Source organism: Caloenas nicobarica, chromosome 17, assembly GCF_036013445.1.
Source record: "Caloenas nicobarica isolate bCalNic1 chromosome 17, bCalNic1.hap1, whole genome shotgun sequence".
NCBI lineage: Eukaryota > Metazoa > Chordata > Aves > Columbiformes > Columbidae > Caloenas > Caloenas nicobarica.
Window position 1 is genome coordinate 1996894 of NC_088261.1, and position 24936 is coordinate 2021829.

The following is a 24936-nucleotide window of genomic DNA, read 5'->3' on the forward strand; positions in this document are numbered from 1 at the left end:
TTTAAATGCTTGAGGTGATTCAAAACAGACAAATCTTCACCTAATGCGGGCCAGCTCTTACACCCCCACCAGAAATACGCCAGTTAAGAACATTGTGTAAGTGCGTCTGTGCTAAACAACCTGCAAAATTGCAAGTGCCGGGTAGTGTGAGTGTAAGGACACATTCTTTCCAAGTGCCTTTGCTTACAGCCAGAATTACCAGCGATGAATTCAGTTTACAGACAGCGCTGTCAGCCTGCCCTCTCTCATAGGACGGATAACACCTTTCTAAAAACAGAGCACCCCATGGGAACCACTGGTGCTGGGGTTCGGCAGCTGGGAGGAAGAGCAGCTTAAGAGGCTTAAGTTGTGGCTCCTGCTGAGGCTGAACTTCTGTTACATGGAAGCAGCAGAAGAGCTATAAACTAGAGCAGATAGGTGAAAGTCTAGCCTTCGATTGATGCTGATCTGCTGTCTTCTCCAGGAAAATGGCCAAAAAGAAGATTCCATTGTCCAGAATGACCTCAGTGAATCATTTGGAGAAGAAGTTAGAGCGTTCCTCAGTGATGAAGAAAAACTGCATCTTTTTGATGACCTCACAAAAGTTAATCCGGTGACAACTACAACAGGTAAGCAGCCAGGCAGGGGACTATCTCCTGAGGAGCCACTTGCCCTGGTGGCCACTAACATATGGTAGTTACTGTTCTCATTGCACTCATGCTCTCATGAACACAGGAGTTAAAGATTCAAAGCCTATTAAAGCCTGTTCAAAGCCTTAGAAATTCACATTTGGCTTGGTTGAATTTTTAATTTTTTTTCAGAATATTTTTATTTTAGATTCAGCCCTGCTGATCTCTTATCAAGCTCTGCATGTGGAACTCATGTTTGTATTGTTGGTTCAGGTCGCTGGGTGTGTTGGGAGTTAATGCTGTTGAAGGGCTCCTGCATGACCTTGTGATTGCAGTTTGGTGCTACATGAACATACCAGAAAACAAGGCTCTAACTTAGGTTAAATATATATCCATGACATTGGTTTTGAAAAGTAAATTCCTCAATTGACTTTTAAAGGTGATGCTGTTAAGAGAAGCTGAGGCCTGTTTCTAGTGCAGATGGGGAATTCTTGCCTCTGCTCTGCAAGAGAACAGATTTGCTTCGTCGAACTATCTGAAACCTCATAAAAGCACAGAATTTATTGAATGGAGAAGTTAGCAGATCCCTCAAGATTTTTAAAAACAAGAGCACCTCTTAAAGACATTGTTATGTATATTTGACCTATACCACTCCCTTGATCGCCTCATTCTCTATTAAACCTAATAGGTAATATTTCTGAAGATTTTTGTACAAACAGGAGCAGGAAGAGTCAAAGACACTTTTCAAAAGATGCTAACAGAAGGTGTGTCTTTCAGTTCTGAAATGTCTTCAAGCAAGATATAGAGTAAACTTGTTTTATACAAATGCTGGCTGCAGCCTGGTGGCTTTAAATCCATTTCAGCCTGTCTCCTGCCTCTATTCACCCGAGCTTATGAGAGAGTACCACGGTGCGCTTCGCCCTCAGGTAATCCTTACATTTGAAATAACTGTCCTTCTGCAGAACCCAGATGTCAAGTTCTTCAAAATCTATATGAGCAAAATAATTCTAAAGGATAAAACCCATTTCTAGTGAAATATGAATTCTGTTAAAAGAGCAATACTCTTTTCAGATAAATGTGAGAACAGCTTTGCTGTCCATTGCTGTTGAACTGTGTAATTACTGTTCTCTGAAATATGAATATTCTCTTTTACTGCCAGGATTTAAAACCTCACATCTTTGCAGTGGCTGAGCAAACCTACAGAAATGTCCAAAGCCAGATAGAACCTGTAAACCAGTCCATAATTGTGAGTGGAGAAAGTGGTGCTGGGAAGGTAAGGAGATTGTTTTCTGACATTGCTCTTAAATTTTGAGATTTGCAAGTGATTTGTAGTTTATAGTATCTCAGTGAACATGCAAAGCTGAAGAAAAAAATCTAACAGAGCATGTAGCCAGTCTGCTCTAGCACAACTCTTGAAATATGCGTAAAGCTTGAAGTCATTGCTGCAGTTAAATAGACTCTGCTTAATATAGCTGCTCTTGAGGTGACATCTGTAATTTCTGGGAGGGCTTGATTTGAATCATTCAACAGGAACTGCACCTGTGTTAATGTCTCATCGTGATCTGTCGTGAATCTCAGCAAACCCTGTGGAGAGACGCAGAAGCAGCAGAGAGTTCAGATCCTATCCTAGGCCCTTCTGTAGTGGTCTGTACCTATTCAGGAAGAAATTGAGGATATTTTTAAGCCTTAGAACAAAATGATATGCTGAGTGTTAATGACTCAAAGTCAATTTATATTCAATTCATCTTAGGATGCTAGTTGTTAATTCTAGCTGAGCTTCCAGATGGTTATATCTTGATAAAACTGTCGTTCAGCAAAGCACTCCAACAGCATTTAAATGTGAGGCTGTTGCACATAAGCATATGCACAACAAGTTTCCGCTGAACTAGAGCTGTAAACCTGACATGATCACTCTCTTTAGCGTCGTCGCCAGCTGCATACTGTGTTTTCAGAAGCTAGCACTGTTTTACTAACTGATATAACTAATGTGGTAAAAACAAAGACCTATTGTGAAGCCTCTCTCTTGCAGACTTGGACATCTCGCTGCCTTATGAAATTCTATGCTTCCATTGCTGCTTCAGTTATCTCCCCAAAAGGCAATGAAACCGTGGAAAGGATAGAGAAGAGAGTGTTGGATTCCAACCCTGTCATGGAAGCATTTGGTAAATGAGGCTTTTTTAACAGCAAAAAGAAGTAGTGGCCGCTGTGGGAATTTTCTTTGTTAATACACAAGTCTAAGTTAGCTCTTGATCCTCTCCTTAAAAGACAAACTCTTCAAATACTGGAGATATGTACAAATCACCCTTAATTCTGTATGTCCAACATGGAAGAGTAAAACCACTCTGATTATCTGTCACTGGCAACTTCACAGGAAATGCATGTACCCTGCGGAATAACAACAGTAGCCGTTTTGGAAAATACATCCAGCTTCAGTTAGACAGGTAATAATTACTGCGTAAAAACCTTACCGTTTTGTTCCTTTGAACCTTTACAAGCCTATTTCTGAAGTTTGCCATATAACATTTTATCTGGTTTTAGAACCTGTTTTGGTTTGCTGGTGGCTTACATTATTATGATTTTTTTTTTCCAGCAAGCTCTCACCCTAAAAGAGAGCAATGGAAAACCAGAGATGCAGTTAAGAACTCTGAAAAAAATGTTACATTAAACTTGTACAAAACTGAAGGTGAACTGCAAAGCATTCATAGTCAGTTGGTATTGTAACAACACAACACCTCTCAGATTCTGTGAGGAAGTTTTGTTGAACTCTTTGCTTTTTTTTCCACTCCAGATCCCACCACCTGAGCAGTGCTTCCATTCAGACTTTCCTTTTGGAGAAGACCAGAGTTGCCTATCAGGCCCCCAATGAAAGAAACTTTCATATTTTTTATCAGGTTTGCCTTTAGTTAATTTTGCTAGATATTTCTGACAAACAGTGGGGATTAAATCACCAGTTTTAGCACAGTTGCAACTTCTAATATTTAACAGCTTTCCTGTCCGCCATGCTTCCAAATTCAATCATGCTTCTGGTACGTTATTCTTCATTTTCTGTGAGCTGTAAAGACCAAAGGCAAAATTCAGTTGTTACCTTGTTTTCTGTCTCCAGATCACAAAAGGTGCCACTGCAGAGGAGAGGCTGGAATGGAACCTTCCAGAAGGGGCTGACTACCGCTGGCTGCCAAATTCTGAAAGAAACTTAGATGGTAAAGATAAGTGTCACAGACTGTCCCTTAATAATGGCTGTAACTTTAAAGGAGGGCAGGCAAAATGTGTCTGTCCTGTTAAATCCCATGACCCAGGTTGGTTAGTGAACAGCAGGCATTTTGCAAAGCCACTTGCATTAATGTAATTCTTTTAAAGTTTCGGTTTGCACTATTAAGAGTTTTCACCTGGCTTAAACCAGCGGTTTCTGGCCCAGCGAATTTGCATCTCTGTGGCTGCGTTTAGAAACTGTCTCGTGTGTGGGTGTGCTTCAGCAACCTGCTGCCTAGTTCAGAGCCCCACAGAGTCCAGATTAAGCCGATGACTTGGTTCGCCAGCTTGTGCTGTGGGATTTACCAAGAGAGCACCTGGCCACCTTGATCTCCTTTGGCAATTCCAGCTCAACTTGACATTGTGTAGAGCGTTCTGCTTGCCTGTGTTTGTGTGCATGGCTTTCTTTTAAATAGCACTTGTCTGGCTTTTCAGAGGACTGCTTCGAGGTGACCAGAGATGCAATGTTTCACTTGGGCATTGACCGCTCCACGCAGAACAATATTTTCAAGGTCAGGTACAGAACACCGTCACCGCGAGGCTGCTAATGACGGTTGGAATGTCTTTTTAGTGTGGGAAGTAAATCCATTATCAACGCGGAGAGCATGCGTTATTCAGTACTCCTGACTGGAGGGCCTGCAGTTACACAAGAGGTTGTGTAGCCAAATACGAGATCTTAAAGCCTGCACCTGTGAACTTTAGTTTTCCTTCAGTAATTGGAGCATTAGGAATTAACATAAAGCTTGAAATCTGCTTGCTGTTTTTGTGCAGAAATGTGTTGACTTGTCCTGTTCATGTGGCTAAGGGAAGGCTAAGAGGACACTGCCTTGGAGGGGAGCTCTGGTTTACGAAACTCAATGCTGGATTGTATTTCAGGTGTTGTCAGGCCTTCTCCATCTTGGGAACATTCAGTTCTCTAATCCAGCGGATGAAGCTCAGCCTTGTGAACTAGAAGACAAAACCAAAGGTGAGGCAAAATCCACATTTGAGTTGGTGAGTTCACGGAAGTGTCATTTTTCCATAATCTCTCTAGACCTTCCGTAGGTTTAAAGGGGCTGCATTCATTTGACACTCCAGATAACCTCGCAATGTTTTTTTTTCCTGAACAAGATTTTGTGAAGACCGCTGGAGATTTGCTGAAGATACCTGTCGAGGAACTACTGGAATCATTAAGAATTCGAACAATAACTGCTGGAAAACAACAACAAGTCTTCAAGAAGCCATGCTCCAGAGCCGAGTGTGAGACCAGGAGGGACTGCCTGGCCAAAGCCGTCTACGCCAAGTAAGGACACGCAGGCCTGGCTGCTCTGCTAAGCCCCATCACTTTTGCGAGGAACAGGGAAGCCAGAGAGATTTACTTTCCCTGGTTTCTGCTTGGGCTCAGGAACAGTGTGACGCTGGCATAAACAGCAGTAAAAGAACATGACTGTTGTAAGCAAGCACTTCCCAACTAATCCAGTTGTCATTGTCTGCAGATTGTTCGAATGGCTTGTTCTGGTCATAAATGAGAGCATCTACGCAGATCCATCAGCGTGGACCAGCTTCATAGGTATGTTTTTTCACCCTGGTTTAACTGAGTACCCATAAGTCCTTCAAGCTCCTGCTAAACCCCAGTGCGCTCTCTTCCTGTACTCCTTCTAGGTTTGTTGGATGTTTACGGTTTTGAAGCCTTCCCTGAAAACAGCCTGGAACAGCTTTGTATTAACTACGCCAACGAGAAGCTGCAGCAGCACTTTGTAGCGCACTATCTGAAGGCACAACAGGTAATACCCCACTAACATCAAATGTTAAATATCTAATTTTAAACCAGCATATTACATCTCTGTAATTGTATTTCTGTGCCTCTGGGCAGATTGCAACCTTCAGTCAAATAAGCAATGCCACAGAAGTGAGTAGGATGTGCCTAACAATTGCTTTTTTAAAGAGGGGAGTGTGGGGCAGTTGGTGGAATGAAACAGCTTTCTCTCTTGGGTACCGGAGATCCGTTCCTATTATACAGCTCCAACATGATGGCACCTTCCGCCTCACAGCATAGTTTTGTCAGTTCATGCAGAAAATAAGTATCTCTCTGACCATAATTTGTGCTTTCACATGCCCAGCCTTTTTCACCTGCCTGCCCTTGTCAGTATGCCAGGGGTTAATGGTCAGTGAAGATGAAAACCAGGTTCAAGCACACAATTACTTTCCTCGAAACTGATTCATGACCCCAGTTAGCGCTCTCTCACGTGCTGAGCGCCATTAGGGGCCTTGCTGCGCAGCGCCGGGGCAGGAGGCCCCGGTGGCCTCATGGATAGAGTGCCGGCCTCTAAAGCCAGGGGTTGCGGGTTCGAGTCCCGGCCGCGCCCTCCCAGTAGGTACCTAAGAGGGTCAATGGCAGCGCTGTGCTGCCCCGCCCAGGAGGAGGGGCCGTTCCCATGGGAACGGAGAGACCGAACCTGCCCGGTAGGGACGAGGGTTTGAAACAAAACCGAACCGCGGCCGCGGGAGGCGGTGAGAGGGTCCCGCCGGACGAAACGCGCAAAGCGAGAAAAAACAACCCAAAAGAACCCTCCAAAACGGCAAAACAAAGAAACAATAAACCAAAATAACCTAAAACGCAAAAAAAAACAAGAAAAAAAGAGAGAACTATAACAGGCAGGAAAACGTAACAGAGGAGGAGGGTAAAATAAACTATGGCAAGTGCTGCCCTGCAAACCCTGCTCTTTTTAACCAGATTTGCTTGCAAGAGAGTTAAAATAGTTGGACTTGATTGATCGTGAGGATCTCTTCCAACCAATGACTATGGTGGTGATGACTATGAGAGTGAGACTTACAAACAATATACTAGAAATATAAGGTAAAACAAAAGTAAGTATAAAGCACTTGTTAATCATTCCGGACAGTTCTGTACTTCAGTATTGTAATTACCTGTATCTTTCTGGTTTAGGGCCATGTCCCAATCTAGAGAAGCAGTTCTGCGCAGCTCAGTGTGGCTGTAAAGCAGCCTTGCTGCTTTCCCTGATCCCGCAGGACCTGCTGCTCCATCCTCAAAAGCTACCTGGGGCAGTTTTTTTTAATCAAGATTGCCATAGAACATGAGCTGAGCTCTGGATGAGCAGGCTGAGCCTGGGATTAACCTGTTAAACAGTGACTGCAAAAAGGCACGTGGTTATTTGAGCTCCAGTGCCCTCTGCTGCAGAACAAACCGTTTCTCTCCGACCGCAGGAAGAATACGCAGCGGAAGGGCTCCCGTGGTCATTCATCAACTACCAGGACAACCAGAACTGCCTCGACCTGATAGAGGCCAATCCTCTCAGCATTTTTTCTCTGCTCAATGAGGTAAGTGTGGAACCAAACCTCTCGTGCGTTTGGCCCGGTTGCCTGCCTTCCATCCCATGCCGCCAAAGAAAATGCTGAATTAGTAGGAAACTTGACAGCTATAAAAATTCTGCAGAACTTACTTTTCAGAACAATCATGACATTGCTTCTTCCTATTCGAAGTCATGTTTTTTTTCCCCTGATCCAGGATGTTCTAATTCAAATAGGAAGTCTCACTATTTTTTTTTTCCATGGTATTTGAGGGCTTGCATACTCAAAGCAATTCTAAAAATAAAACGGTCATGATTTAAAGTGTCTCAACTTTTAAAGACCGATCTTTATGACAAATACGAGATGCTGCAATTTTGTCTTGTTTGTTCTGCAGGAGTGCCGTCTGAATAGATCCTCAAACACCGACCTGTTTCAAACTCGGATTGAGAAAGCCTTGTCTAATAATCAGTGTTTAAGTCGAAACAAGTTTAGTAAGGAGCCTAACTTCATTATTTCACATTACGCTGGCAAAGTCTGCTATCAGCTGGCAGCAATGGTGGAGAAAAATAAGGTAGGTGTTTTCAGAAGTAGCTGTTTAAAAAATGAAAAAACACCAAAAAAATCTTACAGACCAAAAGTGATTTAAATCAAAGCACCACTAAAAAGTATATTATATTCAGTGATGTCTACTGGATATACATGGCTTGTGCCAAATAAATCCCTCAGGTCATGTAAAACTGGGTAACGCTCTTGGTCTTAAGTTGTATAAAGAGAACAACGTTAGGAACAGTCGTACATTTGACTAGATTTGCTGGATGTTCAGCCAGACATCGTTTTCTGTTCCTGAATCTGACTCTGAATTAATGTATGTAGTCAGATTCGAAACGACAGCTGTGGTTAAATCAAAGTCGGTATCAGAAATACTATTCCATCTATATTTGTGGAATTTCTAGTCATTTCAAAGCTGGCAGGTTTCTGCCTAAGTTCAAATACTAATGAGTCATGTTTGTGTTTGCAGGACCCCATTCCACCAGAGCTGGTCAACGTTTTGCAGAATTCTAAGGACCCTTTGCTTCAAAAATTATTTCCTGTGGCAGAAGGGAACCAAAATAACATCAAAACCCAGAACAGAGCAGCTGTTGTGACAGTGGTGTCAAAGTTCAAGGTACATCCTATTCTGTTTTCTACTGCTGTCTTCATAACTAGACAAGAGAACAGTAGGGTGGGACCAAGATCAGTAAATGTTATTAAACAGCTGCAAACCAAATAGCTCCAGATTCCTGAGATTCTCTGGGTTTTTGGTTGTAAGTCACTCCAATTTTACCTTTAACAGTTGGGCATCTGACTTTGTGAGGCTCCTTCCTACCTGTTCCTCTTGAGGGGTTACCTTTGGCTGGTGGCCCTGCTCTAATTTTGGAAATGTTCTGAATTTACTATCAACAGTTTTACAAAAGCATCCATAGAGTGGATTTTTTGCTCAAGCTGTCCTTATGGAACAGATCTGCTAATACTGAGTCAGTAAAGCCATCCTTGCAAAAAACGGCTTCATTGTTTTTATAGATGACCGTCGGTGAGCTAATCTACCTGTGGAGGAGGAGCCCCTAATTAAACCTGCGTTCGTTTTCTACAGGGTTCACTGGAGCACCTCATGCAGCTTGTGAACAGCACCACGCCGCATTACATCCGATGCATCAAGCCTAACGCTGGCTGCAAGGCAATGACTTTTCAAAGAGAAGAGGTAACTTTCCAAAAGCCTTTCCTCACTGAGTTGGTGAGAAGCTTCCTGGAGACATCGTGTGGGGCTTTACAATGGGTCTCTTATGATCTTCAGTCACTTGCAAAGCTCTTTTCCCAGCACATCTTGAAACAGCTTTTGCTCCTTTCAAGATGAACATCCTTTCAGAATCACTGATGATGCTTGTCTAAAATGGAGCTGGTGAGCACAGCAGCTCTTCCAGATGCAACTTACTTGTTGCTGTATGAGAAGTTCTCTTACCAGAGCACTCCTGAGTTATTTGGGGTAATCCCGTCCAGCCCTCAAAATAGGTAAAGGTGATCTGACTGCTCAGCAGTCGCACAGGTGAATGCCCACAGTAAAACTTTGCTTTCTCCTGCAGTCTAGTCTAGGACTAGCATGTCTTTGAGAGCACAGCGGCAGATGCTAAAGCTGTAATTAAAGAACCTCATCTGATGCAGAGGGCACACGAGGACTGTCCCTCTGTTAGTGCTGCCTTGACGCTGCTCCGCGTGTTCCTCAAAGCAGCAGCTCAGTGGCCGTGCAATCCCCTTCTCTGCCCTCTCGCTTCGTTCTCCAGCGTGGGGCGCACCAGGCGAGCTCCCCCGAGCACAACGGCTTCCACAAACAGGACAGAGGGTACCTAAACCATCTCCATTTGTGCCTCAGGTTCTCAGCCAGCTCCAGGCGTGTGGGATAGTCGAAGCCATCACCATCAGCGCAGCAGGCTTCCCCGTTAGGTAAGTCCAAACTTCTTAAGCAACATCTTCCATAATCCATTCCTATAGCAATTGGCAGTATATTAGTTATTCAGAAGAGCTTATAAGCAAGAAATCCAAACATTTTGCTGGCTGTTTCAGATCACAAGACTTTATTGATTCTTTTTAAGCTATCAGAAGAGTTCTGCTCGCTGTTTTTAAGCTTATTTGATTGCCTCTCTCATGTTTTTGGAGACAAAAATACCTGTCGCATATCTGGACTGCTCTTCAGTGTCTTGGATAATGATACTCTGCTAGCTGAGCAAGCCCACAAGTGCAGCAGCAGTACAGTAACCAGGGCAGCACAACTTGCACTCAGGGCGATGAGATTCTTAACAATATACCAAATACTAACGAAGTCCAGATGTGTCTCTAACACACCCCTGGTCTTAGAGCTCACTGCACTGGATTTTTGAAGCCACTCTGCAATTTTTCCCCCTCAAAGGACAGGTTTACCCATATAGTGAGTGATGCCTGCCTAGAATTAACTGTACGTTTGTCTATCAGGATCCCTTTCCAAAGTTTCACTGAGCGCTATGAAATACTGAGAAAATCATGTCCGTCCAATAAAAACAGAGTATGTGATAAAAGCAACTACCACACTGCCAAGAAAAAAGGTATGTTTCTTTAGATGATCCCCCTGCTATCAAGTAAAATTATCACTGCACCAATTTGATATCATAGACCAGATACAATTACTATATTTGGCACTAGGGACACCACTATTCTCAAAATATATTTCTAATCTATCACCAACTTGAGTTTCTGATTTGCCTAATGCTTGCAGCAGGCTTTTTTTTAAAGTGCAAATCTTTCATCTTAGTGCTGATTTTCTTTGTTCCTCTTGGGTAGAACAATTACAGTTACAATGGTGTTTGGGATTTCCCCCCCAATAGATTATAATTTGATTTAGAGTTGGTTCTTGAGTAGACTTGAAAACCACTTACCTTTTTGCTTATATTCCTTCTCCTTACTTTCTTTTTTTTCCCACCTTGTTCTCTGGCTCAACACACTGACTTTCTAGCTTACCTGGATTCTGCTGCTTCTTCTGCCTTTTGCAACCTTCTGCATGCGATTCTTTTTTCTGAGCGAGGATGGACTTTAGAAAACACAATCCAATCTACAAGGTAACATCTTTGGTATGAACCCCTGAATGAAGGAGCTCATCAGGTGGTTACATTTAATACTGGAAGTTACTGCAACCCCCTTCTCTCTCCCAGATTAATCCCATCTTCACCCTGTGGGTCTGTCCAGTAACCAGATGTGGGAAGCAGCACCAGTAAGCACCAGCCTATGTCAGATTAGTAAAATGGCTGGAAATCCATTCGCCTTGCGGAAATGGAATGAAGTAACAAAGTACAGGCTGGACAATTACTTACACACCGTATCTTTCTTCCCATTTATAAAGCCATTAGCTGAAGTGCCTCATTGTCATAGGCTACTAGTCCTTCTTATCTTTAGCAGGTAATAAGCCCCAAACAAAGCAAAACAATTTCCTAAACACGGGGATAAGCTTTGGTTCCCTTATCAGCCCAGCCCCAGAACACCATCATAGTCACCAGATGTCTTCCTGTAAGCAAGAATGGCTTATATTTGTTTTCAGTACCTTGAAACACTCTCATCTCCTTAGCAATATTTATAGAAGAAAAACAAACAGTATCCAGGACGAAAAGATTCAAAGCCCATCAAGTTCCGGCACTGGGCATGCAGCAACTCATGCAGCGTTGCCTTGAGCAACACAGTCTCCAGCAAGGACAGGTCTGCTATCAGCCTCCCCCATCTCCAAACAGCTTAATCTGGCTAACCTGTTTGTCTCAGCATGTAAAAAACTGCGTACTATGTCCCAGAAATGGTTTTAGTAAACTCTTACTGCTGCAATAAACTCCTGCATAGTACATGTCCCTGTAGCTGCTTCCAGTGCGCTATGGAAGCTGTAGAATTGCACAGAAATTGTTTTATATTCCTGCGTCTTTCAGTACATTCAGGCTGAGTCTCATTCCTTGCTTTTTGCTCTCTTTCCCAACAGCTTTGGGTTTTGGGTATTTAATCAGATTTTCTTAGGACCGATCTGCTCAAAATCTGTTCTTAATTGCACTGCTGTTGCTTTCCGATGTTTCCATGTAGGATGCTTTAGAGAATGTGGTAACAGCCGAGCCCTCCGTACGTCTGTGTCATTGTCTAGATCTCCCTAAAATGACGTTTGTCACCTATGGACAGGCTTAACAGAGGCAATAAGACAGCACCCAAACTACATTCTACTTAAAACACACCAGGCTGGTTATCTAGGGGCCAGCACATGGCAAAATCTTTGCTGTCACATTTTCCCTTAAACACAACTCGATCTGGTAATATCTGAGCCGTCATCTCCTCCCTCCTGTTGTAGGGATATACCCCCTAAACAGCCAGAAAGTCTCAGCGCAAAGACAGTTACTTGGTCCCGATTTCCAAGTTTTGTGATGCCTTCTCTTCAATGCTTCATTTGCAGGTGAGGCTCCAGCGGAGGGTGATGCTGAAGCATCACGTTCTGTCATTTTTGAGATTCTTCGGAATGTTGTTACGGGACAAATTGCTGCTGAGCAACCAGGGAACAGAGCAGAAAACACTTCAGTGTACTGCGGCAAAACCAAAGTGTTTATGGCTAATTCTGTGGTAAGAGTGCTGTTTCCTTGGCTAACGGCTCCGGAACATAATTGCATAAGGGGGATTCTGGCACAAATTATCGTAATGGTTTAGGCAATACTTGTGCTAATGCCAGTATGACCAGACTTTGGCATTAACTCGCACAGGCCCGAGCGGCTGCTTTGTGAAAGATGAAGGAGACAAAGGCACTTTTACAAAGATCACACACTGGAGGGTGCAGCCCTAACAGACCCCGCTTCAAGGCAGACAGTTTGAAGCCAGCTGCTACTGTGGCTTTTGGAGTGTCCACATTTCCCCCCACAACACTCTTTTTCCCCTTGGATACTTACATTTTCATTTTACATGTTATCAGATAAACATTAATGAAGCGCTCCCACTTCTCAAGTCCTATCCAGCACTCATGGGACACTGAAAGGTGCCCGTGGTTTTCTAACAAACACCAAGGGACTGCAGGAGGGGGGAGGGTTGTGAACACAACTCCATCCCTGCGGATTAAGTGCGGTCTCGTATCCCCAATGCAGCTGGAGCAACTCGAAGCTAGAAGAGTCGAGGTGCTAAATGAGAAAGCGTTTTGCATTCAGTGTTGCTGGAGAAGATTTAAACAGAAGAAACTTGCCAAGGAGAGATGGTCTGCAACTGTCATCCAAGCAGGTAATTTGATAAGGTTGTTGCTGAACATAATATAACAAGTAACATTTCCAGTTACGCTGGATGTTTAAGGTGGCAGGAGCAGTTATGTTAATGGAACGTAGAGAAAGCTTAAGTGCCATCTCTCTTACTGTGTGCAAGGGCTTCAGAGAACCTTCGTACTCAGATTTCTTTTAATTAAATCTTCAGCTGTTCGCTCCTGGTTAGCCAAGAATCGCTTCCAAAGGATGCGCAGGGCTGCTGATGTGATTAAGCGTGGCTGGAGGAAATGGAAAGTGAGTATCTTGGTACAGGAAAGCATTGAAATTGGGTGACTGAGGCTTTGTTGTGTTGGAGAAAGAATCCACCTCTGTCAAGTAACTGTACAAACCCAATGCTGTCAGTTCTCCAAAAACTGCTCCAGCTGCAGAGCAGAGGATGGATGCCAGTCTTGTACGGCTGCTACTACGGGGTGGCAGCACAGAGACTGCAGAATAAACTCATTCCTTACCTTCGTAAAATGGGAGCATGTCCCAAAGGGTGATGTGGGGGTCTCCTTTAAGATGCCCTCTCTTTTAGACTCTAAGTTTTGCAGTTTTACATTTTGTTCAAGATGTTTGAGAATCTTTTTCCAGAATATTGTTCTGCATCTCTTCCTCAGGCAAAAATGGCTGCGTTAGCAGCAGCAGAATTGGACGAGGGTGAAGAAAAGGCGTTTTTCTCAGTTCGTGGAGCTACAGTCACCTCAGCCAAACCACCTTGCTCCTGGGAAACACCTTGGCCGCTGCCCAGGGTAACTCAGTTCTGGCCGCTCGGCCTCGTCCTGGCTGCTGCCCCCGTGACCGTCCTGGGGCTGCGGAGGGACCTGTCCCTGTCACTGCTGATGAGCCTCCGAGTGCCCCGCGAGAGCGACTGCTGCAAGGTGGAAAGCTGCTTCCTGGGCTGCGGCATCACCTCCGTCAGAGCTCTCCCGCAGGTAACAAACCTCCCGCACTGCAGTCCGCAGCACATTTCAGCTGCCCTGAGCTGAGGAACCCGAACTCTGCAATCGAGCAGAGCAGCTCTGGTCTGCTCTCCAGCTGCAGCCTTCCGTTCCCAAGGGTGACACTACTTAAGTTTGAATAGCAAAATTAGCTCCAAATGTGGCAAAACCATCACCTGACCTCTCCACCTCTTTTCCTTCCAGGGCTCTATCAAGTTCCACTGTAAGAAATCTCCCCTGCACTACGCAAATGTCAGCCCCCACACCGCTGCCTATTCCATCACTGGCTTTAACCAGATTTTACTGGACAGAAAAAGCCTCCTGCCAACGTAGGTTTTGGCCGTGTGCACACGCTGTACTTTTTCCTTCAGGGAACGACCGTCTGCAAGCTGCTGCTTTCAAAATACTCAATGTCCGTATCTGCTGCTACCTCAGAGCTTTCTGTATCGATGCATTGTACGCATAATATATTTCAAATTTAGAATGCATGAGGGGAGACATTCCTCCGCTCACACACATGCGCATATTAGAGGAAATATCAGTACTAGGAAAACACTCAACATAATCAAGTGCTTTAAGCAATGTATACTTGAACTGAACATTTCTGGCACTACCTGGGAGAAGGAAGAGGCTGGTAACGAGAGAGCAAATATGGCAAATATTTCTGGTGCGTGCTGGATTCTCACTGGAGGTACAACTGTCCCCGCTGAGCGGCCGGTAATGTCACAGCACTTCTGACTGCGGCCAAGGAAGGGAGCAGCAGCCAACCCTAACACTACGGGCAGATGTCTCAGGGAAAAGCAAAACTGGACTCTTTTATCTATAGGACCAAACCACAGGTACGCTCACCACTGCCGCGCATTTCTAGTGCTACCGAGTCAACAGCGTCACCTCTGCCACGGTTCCCATCAGAGGCGCCCGGCTCCGTCCCTGTTGCTCGCATGGGTCTTGAAAATGTTCAGCTCTCCTGTGTATCACTGTTAAAATAAACTGTTAAATACCTTGTAAAGGTGTCTGAGCATCTGCAACGAGGTTTAGTTAACAAAAACATTTCAAATTAGTTTGTGGATTAAAATAAATGCAAATAGCTTTAATATTGTTATTGGGAAGCAACATTTCCCATGGCTGACAGTATTTCTGTACCAACAGAAAGCAAGTCCACAGAACATCAAGTTGAATTCCTCTTCTCCAACACTATGTCCCTGTGTTTCAACCCTAAATTGAAAATTAGAGCACTGACATCCATGTGCTGTCAAATCTCTTCTGTCAGAGGGAAAAAAGTCTCTAGGAAAAAAAAAAATGTTCCCAAAGTAGCTCACTCAGGAAGAACATTCTCTTTCTCCGGAGGTTCAACAATTCCCAGACAGCAGTCTGCAAACTCGACAAACAACGGCTCCTGCATGTACTTTTTCATGAGGGAGCTTTTATCTTCTGCTTGATCAAGCGTCTGTAGTAGCTGCCTGAGATGTGGATTCAGAAGCAAGGCTCTCAGTTCTTCCGATTCCCCTTTTCGTTAAAAAAAAAAAATTAAAATATAAATAGTACTAAACTCCGTTACAAATGCAGTTGAGAACACTCTTGTTTTGCATGTGAACTTTCAAAGAGACACAGCGAAGGGCCGGGCACCTGGTACTTAAATCTGTGAGGCCCTGCGGTAAGGACTGGGATGACCTGCGAGGCTCCATAAAGAACTAAAGGGAATGGTGTCTCCGCCTGCTGTGCGGCCAGCCCCACCGCCCGGGCCGCCCGCCCCACCGCCCGGGCCGCCCGCCCCACCGCCCGGGCCGCCTCCTGCCCCGGCCCCATTACCGAGCAGCCGGAGCCTGTGCAGCGGGACGCGGTCCTGCTCGTCCCCGTCCGTCAGGATGTCCTCCACCGACCAGGGGCCGCCTGCGGGCGAGCACAAGGAGCTGCAGGGGGCCCGGGCCGCCCCGCCCGGCCCGGCCCGGCCCACCTACCTGCCCGCTGCACCACGGGCCCGCCCGCCCGCTCCGGCTCCGGCTCCGGCTCCCGCCGCGGCTCCGGCGCGCATCGCTCTGCGGGGGGACACGGCGTTAGCAGCGGCGCGGAGCGCTGCGGCCCGCCCGGGCCCCCGGTCACTCACCCTTGTGGGTCCTGCAGCACGGCACGGAGCAGCTGCGGGAAACCGCCCGTTAGAGCCGCCGGCACGGGCGGGAGGCGGCCCCGGCCGCCGCCCCCCTCAGACCGGCCGCCGCCCCCCGCACCGACCGGCCGCCGCCCCCCCCAGACCGGCCGCCGCCCCCCTCAGACCGGCCGCCGCCCCCCGCACCGACCGGCCGCCGCCCCCCGCACCGACCGGCCGCCGCCCCGCTGAGACCGGCCACCGCCCCCCGCCGCCCCCCGCCGCCCCGGCCCGCCCGCGCTCACTAGGCCGCGGCGCAGCGCGGACACCGGTACCGGGCCGGCCCGGCCGCCCCGCACACGCCGCACGGCCGCGGTGCCCGCATGGCGCCCGCCACCCGTCACTTCCGGCCAGCGGAGCGCCGAGCGCCTCCACCCAGGCTCGCGAGTCAACCGCCGAGCGCGGGGCGGGGCCGAGCCCCGCGGTTATTTTTTATATATATCTATAACATATATATTTCATGCTGGGGGAGGTTCTGGCTGGATTTCAGCTGTCACCCTGCTTTTGAATTAACAATCACTGCAATGACAGAGATATGTTAAATATCCCGGTCGTTACAACCACCTGGCCAATGTCGATCCGGAGGTGAATAATAATAAATATCGCCTAAATAAATATCTAATAAATATCACACCCTAAAACCAGCTCCAGGCTGATCTTTACCGTCTGGCCCGGGGTGAGTTTTGGTTGAATGTCCAAACTCAGGGCGTTTGGAATGAAAAAGAGCCCGATTTGTCCTGCCTGAGTTACATCAGCCATTTAAATAATTAATTTTAATGATGTGTCGTTTAGTGCCATCCATTTCCCTAAATGCCCGGATTAAAATTCAGGGATTCTCCCAGAGTTCTCCAGTGTCAAGTAGCACAGGAGGGTTTGATGGCAATAAACAGGAACCGCTAAGTAGCGGATTCGTTAACGTAACAGCACTTGCCCATTTGTTACATTAGCCGGTGAACCCGTTTCTTACACAAACAGGCTCTTTTCTCATACCTGCTCACAAACAGACTAATGGGATTTTGTTCTTGGTTCGCTCAGGGCTTTTGAAATGCTGAAAAAATCGGAGCAAAGAAAACAAACTGGAAATAAATCCCTGAAAAGTCCGGCCTGTCCGGGAAGGGCCGGTTCTGGTTGGGCTGTGCGTGCGTCTGTTTCGTGACTGTGAGAACATTATCACAATGTGGCTGATCGCACCCATGTCAGACCACTGAGCAATAGTTGAACACACTATAAACCCCAAAAAAACGAGCTAATGTCGCCAGGATCTATTCCATCGAGGCTTCTACATTGGTAACTGTGCAAGAGGAAACAGAAGAAATTTAAGTATTGGGATTCTTCAAGACAATTTCCCCTTATTACTAAGAATAAGCATTAATTTCTACTAGGATTTCTTCTAAAGCAATGCAAATTTCAAAATCCACGGACTCAAATGTGCCTCTATTTATAAGCAGAAATATGAAAAGCATTGTCATAACTGTCTCACAAAAAACGTTATCCAGCTACATACTGCAGTTAAAATTACAACCGTAAAACAGTGCCGAGGGCCCCCATTAATAAAGACATTCATCGAATCTTTAAAGATACAATTTGACTGACTGTAAATGAGAAAGCAAAATTACATTTCCCCCACACTACTGAAGGTTTTCTAGCCACTTAACTGTCTCCCAAACCACACAAATAACACGAAAAGGGGGTGAATCGCTGCGGCAAAGCGAACACAACCGCAGACTATTTCCAGAGACAAAGCAAACACGATTCCATGGCCGACGGAGATATTTTTATCTCTGAGTGAAGCAGCAACCCGAGGCCGGGCAGGGCCGCCGCGCAGCCGCCCGCTCCACCATGAAAGCTGCAAAACACCGGCGCTCAGCGCCGCTGCCACAGACGTGGAAAGCTGCAGAGAGAAGCACAAAGCTCCAAGCCCCCAGTCCCCGCGCTGGTTTCCGCGCCCCGGAGCCGTCCCCTGGCCAGGGTGCTCTGACCACGTCGCTGGGCTGGTCACATCGGTGGCCGCGGCGCACGGGCTGTCCCGGCTACGTGTGCTCGATGGCGCAGGCTCGGGCTCGGCTCAGGGACAGACATTTCAGAGCCTTGAGCACAGCCCCCGGGGGTTTGGCTTTCAGGGTGTATATGACGGGGTTTCCCAAGCAGTTTGTGGTTATCAGCATAGCCGTGCAGTTTCGGAAGATGTAGACGCCCGGGTAGAGATCGGTGTGGCACTGGTGGTTGGTTGCATCGAATATGACGCCTGCGACAAAAGGAGCGTAGGAGATCAGCCCCAGGACCCAAATAAAAATACTGGTCCTGGCAACCTGGATTTCAGCCAATTTGTAGGTGCCAGTAGCTTGTCCACGCGCTTTCATTCGCAGCTTTCTTTTCCTCAGAATTATAATGATTCCAAGGTAAGTGAACAGAGGTATAACAAACGCCACCAAAATATGGGGAATGATGATGAAGATGAGGTAGTTGACACAAAAGGGACTGTAGAGGACAGAGAGATTTTTTTCCGTATGCAAGCAGTTCCAGCCCATCAACGGCAAGCAGCCCAAAAAGAAAGCAAGGACCCAGTTAATTAAAACCGCAGCAATGGAATGGTTTCGAGAAACCCTGAGCCTTGTCCTCATGCTTTCAGCCACAGCCAGGTAGCGCTCAATCCCAATGCTTACCAAGTTATAGATGGTGGATAAAATAGACGTAGTGTGTAAGGCATAAGGCGCAAGCGTATCTTTGGATCCAAAGATTGTAATGTCAGGGTTGGTGAGGAAAAGTACTGAAATCCAAAAGCCAGAAAAGCTGGTGAAGAGATCAGAAAAAGCCAGATTGCAGAAGAGTATGGAGATGGGCTTGTGCAGATCCTTTGTCACCATTCTGGTGACGATGACCATGCAGTTGAAGATCACGGATGCTATGTTCATGGTCAGCTGAGGGATGCCAAGCGCAAGTACTAAATAGTGACTCCAGATTTTAGTGTGATTAGCGGAGCAGTTTGAGTAGCTGTTCATGGTGGAAAAATCCTACTTTCAACCCTGACTGAGGTCTGGCTCACACATCCCGTGCTCCGCAGGAGACCACACGACACGAGTGGTACTGCCACCTTCTCCAGGTGACGAATGAATCCTGACACACAGCTTCTATTGCCGTCATGACAGTGGATTAAACTTTAACCACTCCTGGTTTTAAATATTTGGGTTACCAATTCAGAGCACAGCCAATTACCTTTCAGTTGCTAGGATAGCCAAAAGTGGAAAATGTATTTACCGCTGTACAGATGATCTGCTCAGAGCAACCTTTATCAAAAACAAAATCTGGCCGGTCCTTGTGGAGCTGCATGATCACATCAGTGGGTCAAGAGTCTTTGAGCGTATTCTAAAATTGGAATTGGTGTGAATTCAGCTTTAATCCACATACAGATTAGTTAGACAAAGGATTAGAGAGTTGGAAAATGGAGACCAGTCATATTTTTGTTTTGGAGGGGAGGAGTATGTGACTGATGGAACTCAAAGAAAAACATCACTGTTGTGTCCCAAACCTGGACTACAGGTCAGTGAGGGATGTAAGTCCTGATTTCAGATCAACCCCAGTGACACCACAAAACTTCTCAAGTGCTCGAGGTTGAGCAAGAGACAAATCTAGTTGCTCACTGTCTCTTGCTCAAAATCACAAACTGGTGTGGCCAACGGTGGCGGTTTTTCTAAGCGCAGTTAGGTCACATCTACAGAACAACCCCCAAACTTGTCAGCACAACCGTACGATGAACTGCAGCACTTCAAGGGGAATCCAACAAGGTCGGAGTCTCTGTCTCCACAGATGCTCTTGTGCTTGGGCCCACAGAAATATCCCTGTACTCAGTACTGGAGAGCTCAGAAGTTGTCAGAATACACCTGAAACTGCCTGGCCTTTCTTTCCCTTGTGTAAACCAGAGGGAGTGATATGCTAAAAAAAAAAACAAAAAAAAAGAAAGAAAAAAAGAGATGTATTGAAAGAGTAGTTGAATTAACTATTTTCAAACAAGGAAATGCAGGAGAATGGTTCAATTCTTTAGTGGATTAATTGTATTGGAGACTTAAGATGCCTAGGCAGCTCTGAAAATGCCGTTTTTCCACCTTAATTATTGGATGAGAACGTAGCCAGAAAATTACATACGTTGATGCCCATACCTTTGTTACGGGATATTTTGTGTTTCCTGGTTTAACGTTAAGGTGTAACTTGTACATTAATAAACCAATGTAATATGATATATTTTCCTTCTGCTTATTTTTAAAAGCAAATGATTTTGGGGAACTGGATTTAAAATACGTGAGACCTGGGGGAAAGCAAGCGCTGGACACAGAGCCGGTGCCAGCAGGCAGCAGAGGGCGCTGCTGGAGCGGACAGCGCAGGAGGCAGCGGGGAGCGAGGGGACTGCAAACAGCAAAGCGGTTCGGATGGGCAGTGCCTCGGTACATCAGCATCAGCAAGAGCAGGGATATTTTTCCGGCGCAGAAGTGGCTGCTTTTGGTTGCTAAGGCTGAGTGTGGGTCACCTCTGTGTCACCCCACGTTTGATTCCAAATGCCCATGTACAAGGATAAATGTCCAGCGGCTCTGGCTGCGACCTGGCATCTGCAGCTGAGCAGAGTTTTTGCAAGTGTTCCTTTAGCAAAATAACCCAGGTGAAGCCATCTTCTTACAATGTTATTCTGAGGTTTGTTTGCTTGGGTTTTTACCATTATCCTAAGAAAGGATTAATTTGCATTAGTAACAAATTTATAGCATGATATCGCAACAGCAGCTTGGCTAAGTTTCTGGGCTTTCCGCATTCAGTCCTGACATCTGATCATTATAGCAGCAATTCCAGCTCTAAAACTGCAAATCTGTGAACTATATGATAGCTCTGCCAGAATTTACAACATAAGAAATTTGTGCTAAAGTATTTGGCTCGAAAAGGAAAATTCTATGGCTTCTTTTTTCTGTTGAAGTTTCAGATGGTCACAGTGCAAAGAATGATAATATAGAAATAAGGGATGAAAATTGATTAATCAAGTCTGCTGATGTATTAAAATCCTATAAAATATTCTTCTCAAAGTGTCACAGATAAACCATTCCTTGTGCATCCTATAACGAGCCTCATACAGACTTGTCAGCCACATCTTTGGTGTGTGGTTGCTGCTGAACAAGGATTCTGCTATTTCTGTCACCTTGTCAGCGCCAGCACCACGAGTCAGCAAAGTCCTTTTACCACCAGTGACAGCGTCAGCAGGTGACGTCCAGCCCAGGCCAACGTCGCTCGGGGACGGCCGGGGACACCAGACCAGCCACACGCTCCTCATCTCCTCTGGTTGTGGTTCCCAGGTCTCTGTGAACTCAAGGAGGGGCTGTGGGCTGTGAAGAACGATGGAAGCATCTTCAAAAATATCCTGCTTACTAAAGAAGAGTATATCCCTGAACTGGGACTCCAAAGTGCCCTCGATATTGCTGAAAATGCTACTTGAAATTTCTCTAATTTGAAAATTTAGTTTTCAGCGTTAAACCTAAATGACATGAGATCATAATGGAATTTAAAATAATATCAAGTAGTATAAATAGTTCTTCACAAAAGCTTTGTAATCTTATTTCCCTAATATAATTGCATACAATTTCACATAATGTTACTATTTTAAAAGAGACAATATTATTGTGGAAACTGCTTTTTCGGTGTGCTTCAATACACAGAAAACTGATTTGTATATTCCAACCCTCTGTAATAAAGATTGAGCTCCAGATGAAAATTAGTTTGAATGGAAAACACTGTGTGAGGCAGAGGGCTACTGCATAAACCAATCTTCATTCAAGGATATTCTTATCTTCCCATGTTCTGGGAACTTCGCAATCTTCCTTGTATTTATGCTCACGACACACCCACGAGGAAAGCGTATTATCTACATTTTTGCAAGTGGGAAGAGAACAATCAAATTATTTGCTTAAGATCATGCAAAAGTTCAGTACGGAGCGAACTGAATCTGATCTGTATCTCAGGCTAACACTCCGAACACCGGCTGTACCTTGCTATTGGCAACCCTCTGATCGAGATTTGTCTGCATTTCACCTTCTACAACACTTTGTTGTTCTGTAATTGTTTTTATGTTTCTTTATCTGAATGCCCAAGTTGCTATTGTTCTTGTATTTGTCAGTAAGAAATGACATTATATAGTATAGGATCTCAACGTTCAATAATAATTATCTGACAATTATGCCTGTGGAGAAGACAATAATCATTGAATATATTGAAGAGACTGATAAAGACACATGGGAAGCTTCAGGCTGAATTTTTAAAGACCGTTCATTTCAAGTGGCTGTTGTGGAAAATCTAACTTCACCCAACCGAGCCTGCGGTTTCCAAAATGCCCATAGCCTGCAGCTCTCGGACTTCCACAGTTGTCACCAGTGCTCGGCAGCTCTCAGAGCAACGGCCCCAGCTGTGACACGCCAAAGCTGATTTCAAAACAGGAAATTAAGTCCAGGAGCTGAAAGTCTTAATTCTGTGCAGTAACCCTTGGACAACATACACTTTTACCTTAGTGTGGTTCAACAGCAATTCTCTATGTCCCTTATGGTGATAATAGTCTTGAGCTATACCTGAAAGTACAGGAGAAAAAGCTGCATCCATGAAGTGAAAATGAGAACTCTGTAGCACAACTAAGCTACAGATTACTTGGTGTTACTTTCAAAGTCATATATATGCACTATACACATGAGAAAAACAAGGCACTGAAAGGATAAAGGACTTTACTGTTCTGGTTTCTTTCCTGCCATATTCTCCTTGAACTCATGTCCAATTCCTACTCCTATTCTTGAAGCACCAGACCTTGTTTGTTGTGAAACGCAGCAGCTCAGCTTCCTCCTCAGTGGTCCCTGCACTGCAACTATACACCTTACCAAGCGCCGGACAGCACACAACTCGAGCCAAAATATCCCAAGTGACATGCAGGCTGCCTGCGTATGGAGGGAGACTAATTCCTGCTGGCCATGACCTTCAGCAAAGCCTTGAGACAAAAATATCCGTCTGCTCAGTCTTTCAATGGGCATTATGAGGCCTGCAAGTAAGGAACATTCAGGAAAGGGAGTAATACAAATAAGGAGTCTATTTATCCAATTTATGTTTTAATTTATGCAGATTAAAGTCTTCCTCTTTGGAGAGGAAGACACAAATGGGATGTATGATCTCCTTCCAAGATTTTTTCTGAAATGCTTTCAAACCAGAAAGCCCTCCGCTCCTCCTCCACCCGCTCTCCTTGAGGAATTTTTGCCTCACAGGTTTTATCTGCCGTCCCAGCTCTGCTTACACGGACCTCACCAGGAAAATAAAGGAAAGACAATCATCAGGCTTGAATATCCCTGAGCGCTGTTTAATGTTACACCAGCTACAAGCCACAAAACCATGGCAAGGACAGCTTGTTGCAAGAAAACCCCCACAAACCAGACCCTCTCCTGTCTATGCATCACCTGAACAGTTCTCTGAGATACCAGAATTGTTATTTCACCTTTGAGGAACTTGTATTATGCTGTCTAGAGGGAGACAAATGTTGAGAAATCCTTGAAACCAAGATTGTATGCTAAACAAAGCCTTTCACCGATAAGAAGCCAGAAACCATGTTATCCCTTTAGACATGAAACAGTTCACATAAAGGGCATCTTCTGAGCTAAACAACTACAGAGGCGCAACGAGGACTCTTGTTATAAGAAAGCAGTGGTAAGAAATGTGTGTGCTTCAAAAGAAGCAAAATAACCAGCCAGGCTGTAAACACACAGCTCAGAGGCACACGTCCTTCAGAACACATCTTCGTAATTCTAGGAAGTGCTGAGTTGCACCCTGCTAGCGTTTCATCACTCAGCAGATGAAGACTACTCATCCACATCAAGAACAGTGCTTTAGGAGTTCAGCTTTACTAATGTTGGCATCGCACAATACAGAGTCTAGTTCTCAGGTACAGCCTAAAGTAGATCGGAAGCAATGAATGCACCAGAGCTGAGCAGAAGGCCAAATGAAGAGCCATTGCAAATGCTCCTGACGGTTCCATGGAAATGACCTCGTATTAGAAGAACGTTCCCAACAGAGCAGACTCAGGGAGAATCACAGCCAAACCACATTTTCACATGGAAGATGAAGACCTAATGTTTCTGATTCACCAAAAGCTACCGCTCATGAAATTCCAGATTTCCTGCTCAGCGGTGAGGGAGTTCTAACAAAGAAAATTACAACACACAACTAAATGAAGATCACTTGGTGTGTTCTCTCACTCTGAAGGGAAGGTTTCCCAATCACCCAGTCACTAATCAAGAAATTAATCTGAGTTTTAAGTCTCTTGGAAGTGCTTCCCTCTCCCACTGCAGGGACAATTCCTCCCAGATCGGCTCGTCCATGAACATGATTTGGTCTCACAAGCCTTAGATCTTCCTTCTAAGGCCAACAGCTCAGGCTCCCAGCACAAGGAGCTGTGTCAGCACCGTGACCTGGGCTGCCACTGCATCGGACCTGCCGTCCTCCCGTCCCGCCTGCGCTGCTGGGACACGGCGCTCTGCGGCCGTTCGGTGAGGGCTGGGAACAGCCCGCGCCATCCTCCGTCAGCACATGGTAGGATCATTAGCCTCAGACACATGTGAGCTTCATCAGCCGTCACGTCAGCCCCTCTGAACTTCCCGTGAAGCCCTCTTGGTAGCAGCGGGGTAATGTCAGATCTCACGCATTCCAGAAACCGGACTGGGGGGAAAACCTCCAGAATCTTTGCTGCTGTGGCTCTCAAGGCCACAAACTAAGTGCAGTTTTCACTGTTTTTGATATTTCCTCCTGTTCTTAGCTATCCTGCAGCTACAGACACAACTGCAATCATTGTGCCAGGAAAAACTAGGCTTGAGTTCAGTGATCTGCAATACACTCTCTGCATAACTTTGTCT

At 45.6% G+C, this 24936-nt stretch overlaps 3 protein-coding genes across 11 annotated transcripts in view; 1 reads left to right on the forward strand and 2 right to left on the reverse strand.

Moving 5' to 3' along the window:
• The window catches only part of MYO19 (myosin XIX), a 23231-nt gene extending 8351 nt beyond the window's left edge, over window positions 1-14880 (forward strand). For 3 of the 9 annotated variants that reach the window (XM_065647390.1, XM_065647388.1, XM_065647389.1), the window contains 23 exons: window positions 464-608; window positions 1386-1534; window positions 1768-1881; window positions 2638-2770; window positions 2980-3049; window positions 3397-3499; window positions 3712-3808; window positions 4293-4369; window positions 4734-4824; window positions 4968-5139; window positions 5333-5406; window positions 5499-5620; window positions 7062-7175; window positions 7540-7716; window positions 8164-8310; window positions 8776-8883; window positions 9550-9620; window positions 10146-10255; window positions 12124-12287; window positions 12800-12929; window positions 13116-13201; window positions 13567-13881; window positions 14092-14880. In XM_065647390.1, the coding sequence (XP_065503462.1) occupies window positions 464-608; window positions 1386-1534; window positions 1768-1881; window positions 2638-2770; window positions 2980-3049; window positions 3397-3499; window positions 3712-3808; window positions 4293-4369; window positions 4734-4824; window positions 4968-5139; window positions 5333-5406; window positions 5499-5620; window positions 7062-7175; window positions 7540-7716; window positions 8164-8310; window positions 8776-8883; window positions 9550-9620; window positions 10146-10255; window positions 12124-12287; window positions 12800-12929; window positions 13116-13201; window positions 13567-13881; window positions 14092-14220 (2898 nt within the window). In that variant the 3' untranslated portion in view covers window positions 14221-14880. Of the gene's footprint in view, window positions 1-463; window positions 609-1385; window positions 1535-1767; window positions 1882-2637; window positions 2771-2979; window positions 3050-3396; window positions 3500-3711; window positions 3809-4292; window positions 4370-4733; window positions 4825-4967; window positions 5140-5332; window positions 5407-5498; window positions 5621-6570; window positions 6694-6783; window positions 7176-7539; window positions 7717-8163; window positions 8311-8775; window positions 8884-9549; window positions 9621-10145; window positions 10256-10662; window positions 10766-10858; window positions 11103-11268; window positions 11397-12123; window positions 12288-12799; window positions 12930-13115; window positions 13202-13566; window positions 13882-14091 lie in introns of those variants that run through there. The other 6 variants (XR_010607183.1, XR_010607184.1, XM_065647391.1 and 3 more) reach the window with 6 other exon arrangements.
• Window positions 14881-14898: 18 nt separating this feature from the next.
• Window positions 14899-16364, reverse strand: ZNHIT3 (zinc finger HIT-type containing 3). Its single transcript, XM_065647399.1, has 5 exons — window positions 16276-16364; window positions 15992-16023; window positions 15846-15923; window positions 15697-15777; window positions 14899-15393 (listed from the first exon to the last, which is right to left on the reverse strand). Exons 1-5 carry the CDS (start codon window positions 16353-16355, stop codon window positions 15203-15205), a joined length of 462 nt encoding a protein of 153 aa, XP_065503471.1. The 5' UTR covers window positions 16356-16364; the 3' UTR covers window positions 14899-15202.
• Window positions 16365-18060: 1696 nt separating this feature from the next.
• On the reverse strand, window positions 18061-19032 carry LOC135995840 (lysophosphatidic acid receptor 3-like). Its single transcript, XM_065647415.1, has one exon. It carries the CDS (start codon window positions 19027-19029, stop codon window positions 18061-18063), a length of 969 nt encoding a protein of 322 aa, XP_065503487.1. The 5' UTR covers window positions 19030-19032.
• Window positions 19033-24936: the final 5904 nt, after the last annotated feature.